The following is a 16,543-nucleotide window of genomic DNA, read 5'->3' on the forward strand; positions in this document are numbered from 1 at the left end:
AGTGCGGATACCACGCTGGGAGTGTTACCGTGAGCTCGCCGGATCAGGGCTCCGCACGCTTATCTGCAGAAAGGTGCGACAAAAAAAGAAGAAAAAGAAAAGAAGAACCAAAAGAAAAAGGCGGTAGGTGCAAGGGGGGTACCGCGTGCGTCACAGCTGATTCATCTTCCAAAAAGAAGCTTTGCGGCAACCACCAAGGTTGACACGAGTACATTAGATGATGGCCTGTATTTTGGACGCACTGTGAAGCGAGCTACGGGGAGATTCCAACAGTAGGGACGAACGAATTGGGGATAAATGGACGAGAAGATTGTTTGAATTATAATTATCTTTTTGATTTTTGTATTATTTGTTTTACACAACTTAGAAACCCTGGCCGATGAGGTAGTCAGCGAGCTTCTCGACGACGTTGGCGGCGGTACCGGGCTGGATCTTCTCGTTGTAGACGCCCACGAGGATGGCCTTGGAGGTCTTGACGGTGATGACACCGGCGGCGCCCTTCTTACCGTAGATGGAACGATCATCAGCGCGGAGGGTCACGTAGTGGACACCAGCGAGATCGAAACCACCAGCGCGGATGGCGTCGGCGTTGTTGAAGGCACCGGCGAGGGTGGTGCCCTGGGCGGGGGTCACGGCGAAGCCGGCAGAGGTGGCCCAGGTGTTACCGTCGAGGCCGAGGATAGCGGCCTGGGTCACGGCACCGGTGCCCACGAGGTTGGTATCGACGTACGTCTGCCACGACATTGTTGATTTGAAGGGGAGTTGTTGTGGAGTGGTCTGTGAGAGTTTTTGTCTGTGGCCCTCTGGCGCTGGGTCTACTTTTTATAATTTACAAGGCCGGCGGCCATTGGTCGAATCCAGCCAATCGGAGTCAGCCCAGTTGGTGTCCTTGGTTGCCCCGCGGTCTTCCCGACCACCTCGCTGCTGGCCGACCATTGCTGCGGTTCGTTGTTGGTTGGAGTAGAAGTGGCGCGTCGTTTCCTTTTGTTTGTTTTTTGTTTTTTGTTTTTGCGGTCGCCGGAGTGTTCTTACTGACGGCGGTCGTGAATGAATGAACGCCCGGGGTGTCGAACTTGCCCAGGCAGGTAACTCGGTTGTTAGCGCTGTCGAGGAAGGCCACACCGAGCTTGGCGTGGCTCATGACGATCTGGTCACCGTGGGTGAGCGCAGTGATGAGCGCCGCCAAGTTCACCGCAGGCCGACGTACTCCACCCGACGGTCGCGCACCACCTTGGGCTGGCCCACGTGCACGCCCATGAGAACTCTTGTACAACATTCAAGTTGTGGTCAGTTGCAGCTGTCGACACATCAACGCCCGCGGCGCCGTCGTAGGGGATTACCCAGTGGTGCCTCCCACTCCTCGGCCGCCCCCGGGTGCTCGAGGAGTGCCTCCGGCCAATCGGGCCTGCTGCACCTCTGAGCACCATCGTGATGTCGGTGAACGCGATCGCCACCTCGAACTTCAGCCGGGCGCCGCCTGAGGTGCCCGACGACGAGCTCCTGGAGGTGATGTCGCCCGACATGTCAGCGTGCATGGTCGACAGGCGGGTCATAATCTCGAGGAACGCCGGGCGGATGGTCCGGTCTCTGTGCCAGCAGGTGATCAGCTCCAGGAGATCAGGGTGGCGCTCGAAGTCTCGGGCATCGGTCAAATCTTGTACTGGATGACCGCCACCGCATGGCTGTGGGGCTGTGTGTTATGTCGTGTCGTGTGTCGTGCGGTCAGGGCTCAGGGCTACGATGGAATATAAGGTATGCAACGCAGAGGGGCGTTGCACCTCATGCCGGAGTAGGGCTGCTTGTGGGTGAGCAGCTCCCAGAGGATGCTGAGCTGTACATGTTGGCCAGGATCGTTGAGCACCTCCGGCGCCGTCCAGTGCACGCTGCTGACCACAGTGGTCAGTTGCCCTGGGTGTTCTTGCTCCAGATGTCCTCCGTGAACTTGGAGGGGAGGCTAAGTCACTCACCTTGACGTTCCACTTGGCCTCGGTCGCGGTGCACAATGCCCAACGAGTGGAGTAAGTGCATGCCCTTGCAGGCCTTGAGTTCACAACAACTGGGCAAAAGGCGCCTTTCAAGGGTGGGTCCACGATCCCGCCCACGAGACCCGGACACCATCGCTGAGCGTGTAAATGTAACCACCAACAATAAGAGGAAGTACACATGAAACATGTTTTTCTATTTTTTGTTTGGTTTGTTGCTGACGAAAGACAACTAAATGTTGGACTACATATATGCACACATTCGTATTGTTGGGTCGAAATAAATATCGGCTGATGGGGGGGGGGGTGGAGTGAGGAGAGTAAGAGAAGAAGAGAGTGTGAAGGCGACTTACACCTCCTTCCTGTAGAGGATGGTGAGGCAGAGCTCGCCGGTGACCTTGTCCTTGGCCTTCTTGCCCTCGAGCTTGTACCAGGCGGTGGTCTCCTCGCCGTCGTTGAGGGTGGCGATGGGGATCGACACCTTGCCGAGGAAGGAGTCCGAGAAGATGCGGTTCCAGTCGAACATGGTGACCTCGAGGGCGGCCTCGGGGTCGGAGACGTAGAACTCGAAGTCGGCGTCCCACTTGGGGTTCTGGTTCTTCTTGATGGTCCTGGTCTTCTCCTTCTGCCTCTCGAGGAAGAGCACGCAGTAGGGATCGGCCTTGCCGGAGTTGTCCTTCTTGTGCACGCCGCGGCCCTCCTTGACGGTGACCTTCAGCTTGCCGATGAGCTTGCCCTTGGTGGCCTCGAGCTGCTGCTTGAGCCGGCGGCACTCCTCCTCGAGCCTGAGACGCTCGGCCTCGTGCTGGGCCTCGAGCTTGGAGAGCTCCTCCTGGCGCTTGGCGTCGTCCTCCTCCTGGCGCTTCTCGAGCTCCTCCTGGCGCTCCTTGGCCTCCTTCTCGGCCTCCTCGCGGGCGAGACGCGACGCCTCCTCGGCCTCACGCTTGGCACGCTCCTCGGCCTCGTCGGCCTCCTGCTGCCTTCGCTTCTTCTTCTCCTCGCGCTTCTTCTTCTTCTCTTCCTCCTCCTCGTCCTTCCTCTTGCGCTCCTCCTCGAGCTGCCTGAGCGCGGCCGACTGGGCCTCGAGCTCCTCCTTCCTTCGCTTGGACTCCTCCTCGGCGGCGGCCTTGTCGGCCTCGAGGCGAGCCTTCTCCTCCTCGAGCCTCTTCTTCTCGGCCTCGGCCTTCAGGCGCTCCTCCTCGGCGCGCTGGCGCTCGGCCTCGAGCCTCTTGCGCTCCTCCTCCTCCTGGGCCTTCCTCTTGGCCTCGGCCTCGATCGCGGCGCGGTCGTCGGCCTTCTCCTTGCCCGCGAGGAACGCGATGGGGAACTCGGAGAGGTAGGTCATGAAGCACTGCTCGTCGGGGCGCGACATCTCATCGTCGGCGCAGATATCAGCGGGGTCGAGCAGGCGCGGGATGTCGAGGTGCTTCTCGGCGAGCTCGAAGGCCAGCTCGAGGTTGGCCTGAGCGTTCTCGGCCTTGAGCGACTCGTAGTCGATGAGCGACGGGTCGAACGCGTGAATGAGGGCGCAGAAGCCCAGACCGTCATACCACGACTCGCCGAAGTCCTTGATGTCGACGCCGTTGTGTCCCTTGGTCTTCTCCACGCACCAGTCGAGCAGCTTCTTCTTGGCCTGTCGGTTCCCTGTTTGTTGTCGACCAAATTAATTAACTTATTCTGGGATTTATCCCAGTAAAAACAGGAAAAATCAAATAAAAATCATTTCATGAACAAGCACGAGGCAACGCGAGGCCAAGAAGTAGAAGGGCGCGAAAAGGATCAAGCGAGAAGCAGGAAGGGCCTAACGTACTCTGGGCGGCGGAGAGCTCCTTGTCGTCGGCGTCGCCTTCACCGCGACGCTCGACCTTGAAGGTGAGAATGACGCGCCAGATCATTCCGAGGATGATACGCATGTTACCCTGCTGGACATCTGCGTGTAGAGACAGATTTTTTTAAGAAATGATCAAGGCGCGCGTAGATTGGATAATGAAGAAGAGGAGGAAGAGGCGTACCGGTGGAAGAGACGCTCAGCTTGCCGACGTGCTTGGTGATGAAGTTGATGGCGATGGTGGTGTTCTCAATGCGGTGCATGTCGAGGGTGATCTTGGTGTTGTACTTCTCAGGGCACTTCTCGCCGCTGAGGACCTCCATCAGGTTGATGAGGGCCAGACCATCCTTGAGTTCGTCCTTGAGCTCGCCCTCGATCTTGATGTTGCGCACGCGCAGCTGGGCGTTGATCCAGGCCTTGAAGGTCTGTGGAGGTAATCATCCAAAGAGGAAAGAGTACGTGAGTGCAGGCCTTCACAGGAGCCAGAAGAAGCAAACAAGTAGAGCCATCAACGCTACACACAACGACTAAGTAGTTTGAAAGATGAATAACGGAGGATGGCCAACCTTCTCGTGAAGCCTCTCAATCTCGGCCTGCTTCTCCTTTCGGTTCTTGGTGGCGACCGACTCGTTGCCGCTGAAGCTCATCTTTGTGTTGGTTTGTGTCGGGTACGCGCTTGGGGAGAAGTCGGTCGGGGACCTCTTGTGTGTGCTTTGAAGAAGTGAGGAATGAAACGAAGAGAGATAAAAGAGCGAAGAGCAAACCACCACCGGCTTTGTGCGGGAGTAGCGGAGCCAAAATGAAGGGAAACCAAACAACCAACGCCCCCCCCCCACACGATCGCCTCTCGTTGGCTTTGTACGGCTCCTTCAAGCAACGTCAACCTTTAATAAACTCTTGGGACGACCAACCACAAATCAAAAAGCATTTGGTGGTTAGTTTGCTTTGAATGTTGAGTGGTGCCAAGTATCGTGGCCGTTGGCGCGAGAGGGAGATTAGGGTGGCGAGGTTGGGCCTTTGTTGCTGTCAGGGTGGCGTTGCCTCTGGTACTCCTCGCCGGTTGTTCGAAGGTGCTCGCCAGCACTGGTGAGGCTTCCTAGTACTAGTCAACACGGTGAACGTGCCCACTGAACGTGTGTGCATTCAAACGTTTGGGGGTGTACCGAAAGGTCCGTTTGCCGCGGAATGGCTAAAGAAATAAAAATAAAATAAAAAATCCAAAAAAAAACAAAAAAATATAAACCAAAAAAAAAACAAAAGAGAAAGAGAGATGGAGGCTTACGAATTCGAGGCCACAGATATAAATCGGGGCATGGAGCCACCACGACAAAGCGAGGAGTACCCGCCGTCCAGGTCCTATGAGGATGTAGATGAAGAGGAGGACGACTTCACTGTCAATCTCAACCCGGGCAAGCTGAGGAGTGGATCAGGCGCTGCTGATACGCAGGCGCCTCTGCTCACCACTAAGTTCATCGACGAGCAGCAGGAAGCGAGGGCCATCGAGGATCTCACCGGTGGCCTGCTCGCGAATCTTCACGTCCCTCTGCAGCAGCTGGATGAGCATCTCCTCGAGCTTTAGTGCGCCTCCTGCATTTTACATTTTAAATTCTTCATTTTCTTCCTATCTTCATCAAACCCGAGGCTTGCAGCTGGTGCCACCTACACGACATTTTATTTGTTTGTTTATTTATTTATAATGAAATAATGGTGTAGTGTCACTACTGATTGAATATGCGGTGCCAGTCGAAACCAGCAGTCCCTCATCACCGCCCTGATGGCCGAGAATGAGAAGCTGGCCAACCTCCCTCACTGGCACAACATCGCTGAAGTGGTACTACGTCCTTCGCCTCCAGGCCTTTCTTACACGCGCTCACCACCACACGTTCACGTCCAGATGACCAAGGCACCGACATATCATCAGAGGCTGCACAACATGCGCACGCAGATGGCCGACCTCTCGGGGCGCATGCAGCGACTGAAGGCCCGATCGGCCAAGCTCAAGCAGCGCAAGATGGGCGTGGAGGAGAAGGAGCGACAACTCACCGCCCAGCCCGCCGCGTCTCTTCTCCAACGGAGAGCGTCGGAAGTGGAAGCGGCTCCAGCCCCGACACCAAGCCCAACGTCAAGGGCAAGGACAAGGTCTGAGCCCTCTTCATCTTCATCTTCTTCCAACCGGCGCACTTGTACAAACACGAAAGGTGGGTCTTGCGGTGAAGTTAGTTTAAACTTAAAAATACAATCGAGGTCGAGTACACTGTCAAGTTGTGTGTCGTCAGTCACTCGCTCTTCTTGGTTGGTGTGCGCTTGTAGAGCTGCACACAGGCCTGCCAGAGGGTGGTCGTCTCCTCGTCCCAGGTGTCGTGAGCCAACGAAGTTTCTATGTAGGGGATATCGCCCAGTGCCACCGCAGCGGCCTCGCCCTCGGCCGTTTGCACGTGATCTGGCACCAGCGTCGCACGCACCACACACGAGGTGAGCACAAACGTCCTCTTCTTCCTCCTCCTCCTCTTCCTTCTTCTTAGCTCAGTGTCGAGTCACGGCCGTTGACGACTCAATGTGAGAAGGTGGGTGCTGTACCTGTTTTATCAGCGCGCAGGTCGCGCTTGTTCCCGATCAGCACGAGCGGCGCTGATCCGTTCCAGCTCCGGACAAGTGGATACCACTGTCAATGCGCGCCATTGTTGTTGTTGAGTTGACCACCCACAGATCACCAGGTACACACACGACACATGCTACCTTGGTCTTGAGCTTCTCCATGGTGGGTTTGTTGGCGATGTCGAAAAGCAGGATGACGATGTCGCAGTTCTTCATCTCCTCCGCAAGTCGCGCGTCGATGCAGTTGTCGCCGCCGTTGTGTATCACCTTTAGTCGCACCCGCTCGCCCTCCAGCAGCACGTCTCCCTCCATGAACCCAAACGTATCTGTAGCACCAAGCAATAAATTGATAAAAGAAGATAATTAATAAAATAAAATAAAATAAGATGCAGTAAAGGATAAATAAACAGAAAGTAAATGAGAGAGATAAGGGGCACGCACCGGCGCTATTGCCACGGAAGAGGCCCAGGCTGACGTCCTCCCAGTCTTCGTCTTCATCGTCTGGGTCCCCGTACGTTGCTGCTTGTGTGAGGGCATCCATCATTGTGTCCTTCCCCACCTTGTCCTCACCAATCACCCTGCCCGCAGCGGATCACTTGTTTTAATAATCATAGATGGTCCATATGTGAAGCAAATTACGATCGATGCGATCAAAATAGCATTTTGTTTTTCTTTTGGGGCACGCAAGTACCCAATTCGCAGCTCTCGCTTGGTGGATGGCGTGTTGTTCTCCATCTCGCCGGTGATCTGCCTATCTCGAAAGTAACTCCAGAAAATTGCATTTCTTTTATTTTCCCCTGATTAGGATAACCGCGACCAATCGTGTGCAAGCCCACTCCCGCTCGTTCTCTTGTTGTGCGTCGTTCGGGTCGTCATCACCACCGTCACCGGCGCCCGGGCCGGCGCGACGCCTCACCGTGCAGTTCGAGTCCGAACCACTGGCCCGCCGCTTCGGCCCCGCCCTCCAGGAGCTCCCAATCGCCGGCCGCAAGCGCAACGACCAACGCGAGCTGGCCCCGGAGGAGCCCTAGGACGACGAAGAGAAACACGGACATGGGCGGTTCAAGCGGTTGGTGGAGCGCGAGGCCGAGGCGCGCGAGCATGTGGCTCGCATGGAGAGCGAGCGGAGCGCCTTCCTCGGTTCGCTCGACGACCTCCTTCGCAGCCTCGCCCACAAACCCCGGCTCTCGTCAGGTTCGAACGAGGAGGCCACGGCTATGCGACAGGAAGAGGACACGCCCAGCGCAAGTACGATCGCATCCGTTTTCTTTTTGAAAGACATGTGCGCCGTGCTGGTGCTCCTCCATCGGCCGATTTTTATTGTTGGGCATATCTGGAATACAAGCATTGGAGAGCTGGTGTCGCGCACGGTGGACCACGAGAGCCAGCCCAAGGAGAGCGTGTTCACGCGCTCGCTTCACGGCCTGAACCTGCGCGTGCCCGACGACTTCGCCGACAGTCCGCACGAGTTCTGCGTCTGTGAGGGGCCTGCCGTATGTCAAGCGCGATACAGCCAGCCGGCTCCCACCCCTTCGTGCGGCTGGCAGTGATACGTGGGTCTGACGGGAGTGGGTGGGTGTAGTGTCGTTGGAGCGGAGGTATGAGCGATCGCTGTTCTCGAGCATCGACAACATCAAGGCCGCTCAGGCGTACGCCGCTTCGGGCATCGGCGGCCTTTCCAACGCTGGCAAGGGCATCAAGGTAGAGTGCACCCACACACCCACACTCTCCTCATTGCGCAGAGGGCAGTCGCTCATTGGTGGCGTGCGTGTCGTGTGTCGTGTGGCGTGTGGCGTGTCGTGTGACACTCACGGTGCACGCAGAGAGCGCGGGCGTGATCTTCCGTGGCAACACGCTGGCGACCAAGTGTGTGGACGCCTTCATGAAGCTCATCGGGTCGTCCTACCTTCACCGGGTGCTCAAGGAGCACATCGCGGCGTGTGGTGGTCTGTACGTGGGTGGTGTGGACTCGCAGGCCTGCAATCCCGTCGCGACAAATCTCAGCGGCAAGGCAATCCTCATCAGGAGGGACGGTTGCGATGACGTCAGCGTCAAGGTGCTGAATGCGCAAAATGCTGATATGTCCTACCCCTTTTGATCGCTGGCTATCTATGGAGTTCTGACACAGTCTACTTGTTTTTGTCAGGTGCTGTGCTCGTCATTATCTTCAACGCTCCGGGCGATACGGACTTGTCCTGTGGCAGACTCGGACAAACACGGCCATCGCGCGCACTACCACCACACACGCGCGTGTGCTGATCAAGTGGGCGGCACAGGCCCGAGCTTCCCCTATGCCACGGTGACCAGTTCGATCGGCCTCGAAATGCTGGCCTCCGCCCAGGACCGCAAGACTGGAGGGCAGGCTCAGATTGGCCGCAGCGCTGCCGGTCAACGTCGAGGTCAGGCGCAGCTGGAACCGGTCGCCGGTCGTGGTGTCGTCGGCCAGGGGCGGCGTGACGGAGACGTTGAGGCGGAGCTGCTCGGTGAGGAAGGCGATCACGGCCGACGTGTAGGTCTTGCGGTCCCTCATGGCGCCCTCGTTAAGCGTCTCCTTCGGCAGCGGCGAGCCGGCCTGACGGTGGAGACCACGGCGTCGGCGATGGTCGCTGGGTCGACGCTCAAGATGACGCTGGACCACTGCCGAGGGAGATACGGTGGCCATCTGGTCGGGCACGGTGAATGCGAGCTACTGCGAACCCACCGTCTCGGCGGCGTCTTCTGCTCGGAGCCCGCTGGCGGCCCTCGGGCCTATCCACCCCAGACCGAAAACACCGAGTGCCGCAGGAGAATCTAATATAGGCACAATCTAAATTCGTGCTGTGGTAAAAACAGGAAGATGAGAAGACCCAATGGGAGGCAACCATATCATCACGAATTTTCGTTCTCCTTAGAACCACCAACCACGAACTGCTGTTGAACAGCCAATCACAAGCCTTGGCACCTACACACCACCATATAAACCGTCACATTGGTGATGCTGTACACATCCGAACATCTTTCACCCGTACAACACCACTTCAGGACTTACAGATTCATCGCGATGGCCGCGCGTCCTTTGCTCTCCACGGGGGTGCTGGGCCTCCTGCTTGTCCTGTTGTGCGTTGCGTTAGCGTCTTCGTCGTCATCACCACCGGACAATGGGCCGGCGCGACGCATCATTGTGCAGCTCGAGTCCGAACCGCTGGCCCGCCGCTTCGGCCCCGCCCTCCAGGAGCTCCCAGCCGCAGGCCGCAAGCGCGCCTCAGATCAAGAGGACGTGGCGGATGATAACCGGCGGTTCGAGAGGTTGGTGGAGCGCGAGGCCGAGGCGCGCGAGCATGTGGCTCGCATGGATAGCGAGCGGAGCGCCTTCCTTGGTTCGCTCGACGACCTCCTCCGCAGCCTCGCCCACAAGCGCCGCGCAGGGTCCAACTCGGCCACCACGCCGAGAGCCGGTGCGATCTCAATTTTCATTGTTCCGCCTTTTCTTTCTTTTCCTTCTTTTCCTTTTTGGTGGAGAAGATGCAATCGTCGAAGGCTAATGCTTGGTTGATCTCCAGCCGAGCTGGTGTCGCGCACGGTGGACCACGAGGGCCAGCCCAAGGAGAGCGTGTTCACGCGCTCGCTTCACGGCCTGAGCCTGCGCGTGCCCGACGACTTCGCCGACAGCCCGCACGAGTTCCTGCGCTACGTGAGGGGCTTGCCGCACGTCAAGCACGGTACAGCCAGCCGGCTCCCACCCCTCCACGCACCACACACGCCTGGTCGGGGCCATATCTGACGGGAGTGGGTGGGTGTAGTGTCGTTGGAGCGGAGGTATGAGCGATCGCTGTTCTCGAGCATCGACAACATCAAGGCCGCTCAGGCGTACGCCGCTTCGGGCATCGGCGGCCTTTCCAACGCTGGCAAGGGCATCAAGGTAGAGTGCACCCACACACCCACATACACTCCTCTCATTCATACACGGACCGCTGAGGCTCACACGCGTGCGACGACAGATCGCCTCCGTGGACGCTGGTGTGTACAGCGCTGCTCCCATGTTCAATGGCTCCGGGTCCGTACCCCCTGTCTGCTTGTTGTTGGTTGTTGGTTGTTGGTTGTTGGTTGTTGGTGATTAATAGTGATTGTTTGGTTTTCCTCTCGACAGGTACTCGTACCCGGCGGGATGGAGCGGGACAGGGCTGGGCCAGCAGGCCAACCTCAACGGCAAGGTCATCGCCTCCCGCGCCTACTTCCGGTACTAACCTGGGCTGGATTGATGATGGAATAGACCGCCCACCTCACCTCACCTTTCTCTCTTCTCTCCAGAGCCGATGATCCGCCGGCTCCTGGGCAGAACAACACCTGGCCAGGACCGGACGACAGCCACGGTACGCACCTACCCCACCATTCATCACCTTCGCTCACAAATGTCGTGGCCACAACCTGGTTGGTGGTGGCAGGCTGTCACACGGCATCGACGGCAGGCGGCGACGTGGTCAGCGCCACGGTGGGCTCGACCACGCACGAGCTCCACGGCGTGGCGCCCAAGGCCTGGATCATGAGCTACCGCATCTTCTACCTAGCGTCCAGCGGCCGCGACACGGCGGACGATACAGAGATCATCATGGCGCTGGAGGACGTGGTCGAGGACGGCGCCGACGTGGTGATCAACTCCTGGGGCGCCGGTCCATACAAGGGCGGTCCCTACGAGTACGACCACTCCGTCCACTCCCCTCACGTGGGCAGTGTCTGAGGCTCACTGTGTGTGTGTGTGTGTGTGTGTAGTCCTCTTGATGCCGCGCTCATCAGCGCTGTTCATGCCGGCCTGTTCCTCAGCATGGTACCGCTCGAGCATGCTCACGAGCTGTTCCCCTCCTCCTGCCCTTTTCTAACCTGCGCACGCAGTCCGCAGGCAATAACGGACCACAACTCACCACGATGGACCATCCGTCGGCCGACTACATCAGCGTTGCCGCTTCCTCCAAATCCTCAGTCCTCGGTATCGTCGCCACTCTCGCCGGAGTTGGTACGTCTCACCACTTCCCGCCCAGCCGCACGCACGCACGCATACACAAGCGCTCACAATGGGCAATACAGGCGACTCGGTGCCGCCAGTGCTTGCCAAGATGACCGCCTACAGGTCGAGGATGGGACCCGGTTTGACACTGGCCAAGGCCTACACCTATGACGTGATCCCGCTGGCCGTCGTCGAACCCAACAACGTCTACGTATGTGGCCACTCACCTCACTCCCCTTTTACTATACCCACTCTATCTAAACCGCGTCCATCGTGGTACGTTGTGTGTGTGTGTGTGTGTGTGTGTGTGTCCAAAGGGCTGCAATCCCATTAGCGCCAACGTCAGCGGTAAGGCGGTCCTAATCGTGGTCAGCACTGGGAATGAGGAAGACCATTGCGCCTACCACAACAAGGTGCTCACAGGACAGATAGCAGGTAGCACCATCTGTCCGCTCCGCCCAATTCAGAGCTGATGATAATAACTTCATCTCTCGCTTGTTTCTTTTGTTTCATTGGGTTTTGCTAGGAGCTGCGCTCGTTATCGTGTACCACCCGCTGGGCGATACTGATATGACCTGGGCGACTGTTCCGTGGCCCGCAATCACAATCCCCTCGTTCCTCATCAACTCCACGAACGGCCACGAGCTGGTCACCTGGTACAATGACACAGGTACGCGCAATACAACACCCAGCTCCATCACACCATACCTCCCCTCCCTACAACAGCTGCTTACAAGGCCAATTGCAGTTGCCATCGGGGGAGCCGCAGCTGTGAGTGTGAAGGTTGTGCTTGACACGGTTGATGTCAACACCACGGCGGACGTCATCACCGACTTCAGCAGCAGGTAAGCTTATTTTAAGTCTTGGTCATTCACTGGAATGCTGAGACTGAATCGCGCTGTGTGTGTCCCTGGACACAGAGGTCCATCGGTGCTGCGCACGCTGAAGCCGGACATCTCTGCGCCGGGCGACCGCGTACTGGCGCATGGCTATGCGTACGGCGAGACCGGCATGGACATCCTCACGCACTACGGCGTATCCTCGGGCACCTCGGTGCGCACCCACTCGAACACTCTGCCCCACTTCTCCCGCTCACTCGCTGACAAACCTCCTCTTGCGGGACGGCCCCCAGATGGCTGCGCCGCACGTGGCCGGGTCGGCGGCGCTGGTCAAGCAGCTCCACCCCGACTGGTCGCCGCGCCAGATCAAGGCCGCTCTCATGGGCACGGCCCGCTGGAGAGGCGTCATGGACTCCTTCGGCCAGCACGCCCAGCCTCTCGGTATGCTGAATTGCACACGCACACACCGCACTCACCGCACGCACCTACCGCGCACGCACACACGCACGTACGCCACCGCACTCACCTGTTTCGAGCACGCACGCAGATATGGGCGCGGGGGTAGTGGACCTGACGAAGATCGCCGATCCGGGAGCGCTGCTCGATCCGCCTTCGCTCTCCTTCGGCTACACGCTCAAGGGAGACTCCAAGCAGATCACCGTCACCGTGGCCAACGTCGCCGCCACGCCGCAGAACTTCACCATCAGCTCGTCGCTCGCCGATTCTTCGTCCCCTGTCCCTGGGTACCTCTCCCTCTCCAGCCTGTTGTGCTGTTGACAAACATTCACATTTGCGGGAAATGGTCACACACAGGGTGACGTTCTCTCCGGCGTCTCTGTTGCTCAATCCGGGAAGCGAGGAGCAGTTCGTGGTCACCCTCAACACGTCGAGCTTGCCTCAAGGTCGGTCTTCGATTCACGCCTCAGAACCCATGGATTGCTCTGACGCCACATTATATAGGAGACGACCAGGGCTTCCTGGTGCTGACATCGGGCGACTACGAGGTGAGCATGCCGCTCTGGGCGCGCGTGATCGAGCCCACGTCCAACACGGTCCTCCTCCTCAACGCCGAGGGCTTGAGTGGCGTGAGCACGCCCGCACTGGTACGATTAGCCTCTTTCACATTCCCCAGCAGACAGGGGCTGATGATTGACACTGGTGTGTATGTGTCGTGTGTGTCGTGTGTGTCGTGTGTGTCGTGTGTGTCGTGTGTGTCGTGTGTGTCGTGTGTGTCGTGTGTGTCGTGTGTGTCGTGTGTGTCGTGTGTGTGGTGCAACCCTCCAAACCGCAGGAGGCGTATAAGGGGACATTGGACGGGCTGGGTATCAAGTACGATACGGTGGACGCCGTGACCTTGCTCAAGGACGACCTGTACTGGGTGTCGGCCTACCCGATGGTGTTTTTCTTCACCGGCTCGAACGACGCCGGCGACAAACGGGTCATTCTGGAGGACGAGGTGCGTTGTTCCCTTTCTCTTGCCCCGGGCCTGTTGTCGCACTCGCCAAGAGTGGTTGTGACGAGGGAGATGGCCACGCTGACGGCGTGGGCGCGGGGGGCAGAGTGTGGAAGTGCTGCGCGAGTACACTGCCCTGGGCGGACGGCTGTTCATAAGTGGCGCCACCGCCCCCGCGACCTTGTATTACTGGGGCACCAGCCTCTCCGGGTATGCATGCAGCCTACACCAACTTTCGCAAAAGTTAGATCGGCCGATTACGAAAAACACCGTTGGCACCACCGTGTCGCTTGCGTTCTTGCGCTGACGCTCCTCGCCTCTTCTAACATGGTAACAGGTACATCCCGGACGATCTGGCGAACCCGATTACCGGTGAAGCTTTCCCCACGGGTCCGTTCAAGGGCTGGCCCACAGCTCCGGCAGGTTCGCGCGCTTCTCCACTCCGCCTCTCCTCTTCGTTGTCGATGTCTTGTCGTCGTCGTTATTTTTGATGTTCTCACCTTTTCACGACAACACAGCGTTCCAGAAGCTCTCCTACTCTCTGTCGAAGGAAGTTGAATCAAGCAAGTACGTGGCGGAACTCTCGAGCAACGAAGGTATGCCCTGATGACTTCACCTGCATTGCAGCAAATCGCTCATTTCTCACTGCGGTGTACCTTTTGCATTGGCGTGTGTGCGGCACAGCACCGGGGATGTATGTGCCACTTCTCTATTACCCGCCGACCGTGGGCCGCAAAGTCTATGAACAGGGCGTGGTTAGCGTCGGCTACCGCTCGCAGCCAAGTAAGCTCACCACACACATGACACGACACACGACACATGACACACGACGCTGATTGTGGAATTTGTGGCGCTTCAATGACACGCAGACCCGAGCTTCCCCTTTGCCACGGTGACCAGTTCGATCGGCCTCGAAATGCTGGCCTCCGCCCAGGACCGCAAGACCTACACGTCGGCCGTGATCGCCTTCCTCACCGAGCAGCTCCACCTCAACGTCTCCGTCACGCCGCCCCTAGCCGACGACACCACGACCGGCGACCGGTTCCAGCTGCGCCTGACCTCGGCCTTGCCCAACGCCGCCAATCTGAGCCTGCCCGCGCTGGCGCCCTCGTTTGTGGTCTCGTTCACCAACGGCGAGCCCCCCGTGGCAGTGAAGGCCCAGGCGTCGATGATCGCTGGGTCGACGCTCGAGATGACGCTGGACCACTGCTTCGCGACCACGGGCGAGCTCACGGTGTCGGTGAACGCGGTGTCGCCCTTCGGCACCATGGCCGTATGGGCGGGCACGGTGAATGCGAGCTACTGCGAGCCCACCGACTCAGCATCATCGTCGGTCAGGAGCCCACTGGCCCACCTCCTCTACCAATTCCTATTCTGAACCCCGTACGTCGTCCCATCTCACGCGACACACGCAACACACATCAACGCCACACACCGTACTCAAGGAGCCACCATTCAGGCAATGCGCCGAACCGGTTCCCTGCCAGTGATATGGCCACGCCGGACGCAGCAGACAAAGAGACACCACGTGAAGGAAGTGGAGGAGGGTCCTACCAGCTCTCTTCCCGAGTACCAGAACACGACGCCAAACCATGATCCCTCACCTCCCGTCTCTCTTCCCCTCACCATTCTCCCTATCTCTTCCCTCTCAACCCTCTCTTGTTGTGTTTTACAAAAAATTTAATTGAAATAATATTTGCCAAGTCTACCATTCATGTGACGTCTCATCCCACAGATCGCTATGAACATAATTTCTATCAAACAACTGACGTATCAGGTGCAGGCAAGGGAGTGGGGTGATCACTCGGCCAGGGCGAGCATCTCGATCCAATCCGCGGCATCGGGGAACTCCTCGAGGAGCGCGGTCTTGTTGCCCAGCTGCCAGTCCTGGTAGACGAAGCCCGGCGCGTTGGTGTTGCCGATGAAGGCGTAGTTGCCGCCCGAGGCGAAGGCCCCGAACCAGGTCTGCGCCGGCACCACGAACTGCACAGTCTCGTCGTGGAGCACGTTGCGGCCCAGCTTGACCACCTCGACGCTGCCATCGGCCGGGTGGAGCAGCACGATGGTCAGCTGGCCGCCCAGGTAGAAGTGCCACACCTCGTCCATGGCCAGCATGTGGAAGTGCGACCGGTCGTCGTAGGCCGGCCCGGCCCGCAGCAGGTAGTAGATGGCGGTTGAGTAGGGCCGGGTGTCGGGCGAGTCGGCAAAGTGGTCGGGCAGGACCGACACGGGGATGGAGCCGTTGGCCAGGTAGGTCTCCACGAAGAAGCCCCCCTCGGGGTGCGGCTCCAGGCCGAAGTGGTCCCGCAGCTGCTCCCACGTCGGCTCGGAGCACCGCTGTGTGGTGGTGAGAGGGGGTGGAAGTGGTTACATGTAACGTGGTGGGTGGATGAGAGTGGGCCATGGAACCTTGGCGGCTGAGTAGAGCGGGACGCAGGTCAGCACGATCAGCAGAACGAGGGCGTGGTTTCTTGTGGTGGTATGCATGGCGGGTGGATGTGTTGTTCAGGTCTGCTGGTGTGGCTTGTGTTTGGGTTGGTAGAAGGTGGGAAATGGACTTGCTTGCCTTGTGGGCTTGTGGTTTTATGACCACCACCACGTGTGTGCCATCTCTGTGTCTCTCTCGTCTCGGTGTTTATGCTCATCTTCTGGCTCCCGCATCATACTGCAGACCTCCCACTTCATGACGCCAAGTGAGGCCACTCTCTCCTCCCTTGTCGTCTGAATCTCGCCCAGTACGGCGTAAACTCCTGCATTCCGATAAATTGCTCACATTCCACCACAGCACCACACCAACGAACGGTCAGATTTGAGGAATTCAAGTCATTCAAATCTCGACCATTTCGAGCAAGGCGAGCATCGGGCGGA

The 16,543-nt window shown here is 58.4% G+C and overlaps 7 protein-coding genes and 2 pseudogenes across 7 annotated transcripts; 3 read left to right on the forward strand and 6 right to left on the reverse strand.

Moving 5' to 3' along the window:
• Positions 1–43: 43 nt before the first annotated feature.
• ACA1_036400 (profilin, putative) lies at positions 44–744 on the reverse strand (the record flags this gene model as incomplete). Its single annotated transcript, XM_004352036.1, has 2 exons — positions 44–63; positions 372–744. 2 exons carry the CDS (start codon positions 742–744, stop codon positions 44–46), a joined length of 393 nt encoding a protein of 130 aa, XP_004352088.1.
• Positions 745–1,308: 564 nt separating this feature from the next.
• On the reverse strand, positions 1,309–2,028 carry ACA1_036410 (annotated as a pseudogene).
• A 303-nt stretch (positions 2,029–2,331) lies between these two features.
• On the reverse strand, positions 2,332–4,457 carry ACA1_036420 (calponin domain containing protein; the record flags this gene model as incomplete). Its single annotated transcript, XM_004352037.1, has 4 exons — positions 2,332–3,626; positions 3,793–3,912; positions 3,995–4,235; positions 4,377–4,457. The coding sequence occupies 4 exons, from the start codon at positions 4,455–4,457 to the stop codon at positions 2,332–2,334; spliced, it is 1,737 nt and encodes a 578-aa protein (XP_004352089.1).
• A 623-nt stretch (positions 4,458–5,080) lies between these two features.
• Positions 5,081–5,955, forward strand: ACA1_036430 (annotated as a pseudogene).
• A 131-nt stretch (positions 5,956–6,086) lies between these two features.
• On the reverse strand, positions 6,087–6,949 carry ACA1_036440 (Ras subfamily protein; the record flags this gene model as incomplete). The annotated part of the gene is made up of 4 exons (XM_004352038.1): positions 6,087–6,250; positions 6,388–6,472; positions 6,547–6,731; positions 6,847–6,949. 4 exons carry the CDS (start codon positions 6,947–6,949, stop codon positions 6,087–6,089), a joined length of 537 nt encoding a protein of 178 aa, XP_004352090.1.
• A 568-nt stretch (positions 6,950–7,517) lies between these two features.
• On the forward strand, positions 7,518–8,503 carry ACA1_036450 (uncharacterized protein; the record flags this gene model as incomplete). Its single annotated transcript, XM_004352039.1, has 4 exons — positions 7,518–7,653; positions 7,684–7,863; positions 7,988–8,106; positions 8,231–8,503. The coding sequence occupies 4 exons, from the start codon at positions 7,518–7,520 to the stop codon at positions 8,501–8,503; spliced, it is 708 nt and encodes a 235-aa protein (XP_004352091.1).
• Positions 8,504–8,547: 44 nt separating this feature from the next.
• ACA1_036460 (uncharacterized protein) lies at positions 8,548–9,067 on the reverse strand (the record flags this gene model as incomplete). Its single annotated transcript, XM_004352040.1, has 2 exons — positions 8,548–8,600; positions 8,710–9,067. The coding sequence occupies 2 exons, from the start codon at positions 9,065–9,067 to the stop codon at positions 8,548–8,550; spliced, it is 411 nt and encodes a 136-aa protein (XP_004352092.1).
• Positions 9,068–9,445: 378 nt separating this feature from the next.
• ACA1_036470 (peptidase, S8/S53 subfamily protein) lies at positions 9,446–15,053 on the forward strand (the record flags this gene model as incomplete). The annotated part of the gene is made up of 24 exons (XM_004352041.1): positions 9,446–9,839; positions 9,945–10,103; positions 10,185–10,303; positions 10,383–10,438; positions 10,532–10,621; positions 10,693–10,754; positions 10,827–11,076; positions 11,152–11,206; positions 11,272–11,392; positions 11,464–11,594; positions 11,701–11,818; positions 11,910–12,053; positions 12,153–12,228; positions 12,304–12,436; positions 12,516–12,663; positions 12,770–12,965; positions 13,036–13,124; positions 13,183–13,325; positions 13,514–13,678; positions 13,782–13,885; positions 14,013–14,098; positions 14,194–14,271; positions 14,360–14,458; positions 14,545–15,053. 24 exons carry the CDS (start codon positions 9,446–9,448, stop codon positions 15,051–15,053), a joined length of 3,525 nt encoding a protein of 1,174 aa, XP_004352093.1.
• A 422-nt stretch (positions 15,054–15,475) lies between these two features.
• Positions 15,476–16,162, reverse strand: ACA1_036480 (cupin superfamily protein; the record flags this gene model as incomplete). The annotated part of the gene is made up of 2 exons (XM_004352042.1): positions 15,476–16,012; positions 16,085–16,162. 2 exons carry the CDS (start codon positions 16,160–16,162, stop codon positions 15,476–15,478), a joined length of 615 nt encoding a protein of 204 aa, XP_004352094.1.
• Positions 16,163–16,543: the final 381 nt, after the last annotated feature.

Source organism: Acanthamoeba castellanii (genome assembly GCF_000313135.1).
Source record: "Acanthamoeba castellanii str. Neff unplaced genomic scaffold scf7180000084565, whole genome shotgun sequence".
NCBI classification, from domain to species: domain Eukaryota; phylum Discosea; order Longamoebia; family Acanthamoebidae; genus Acanthamoeba; species Acanthamoeba castellanii.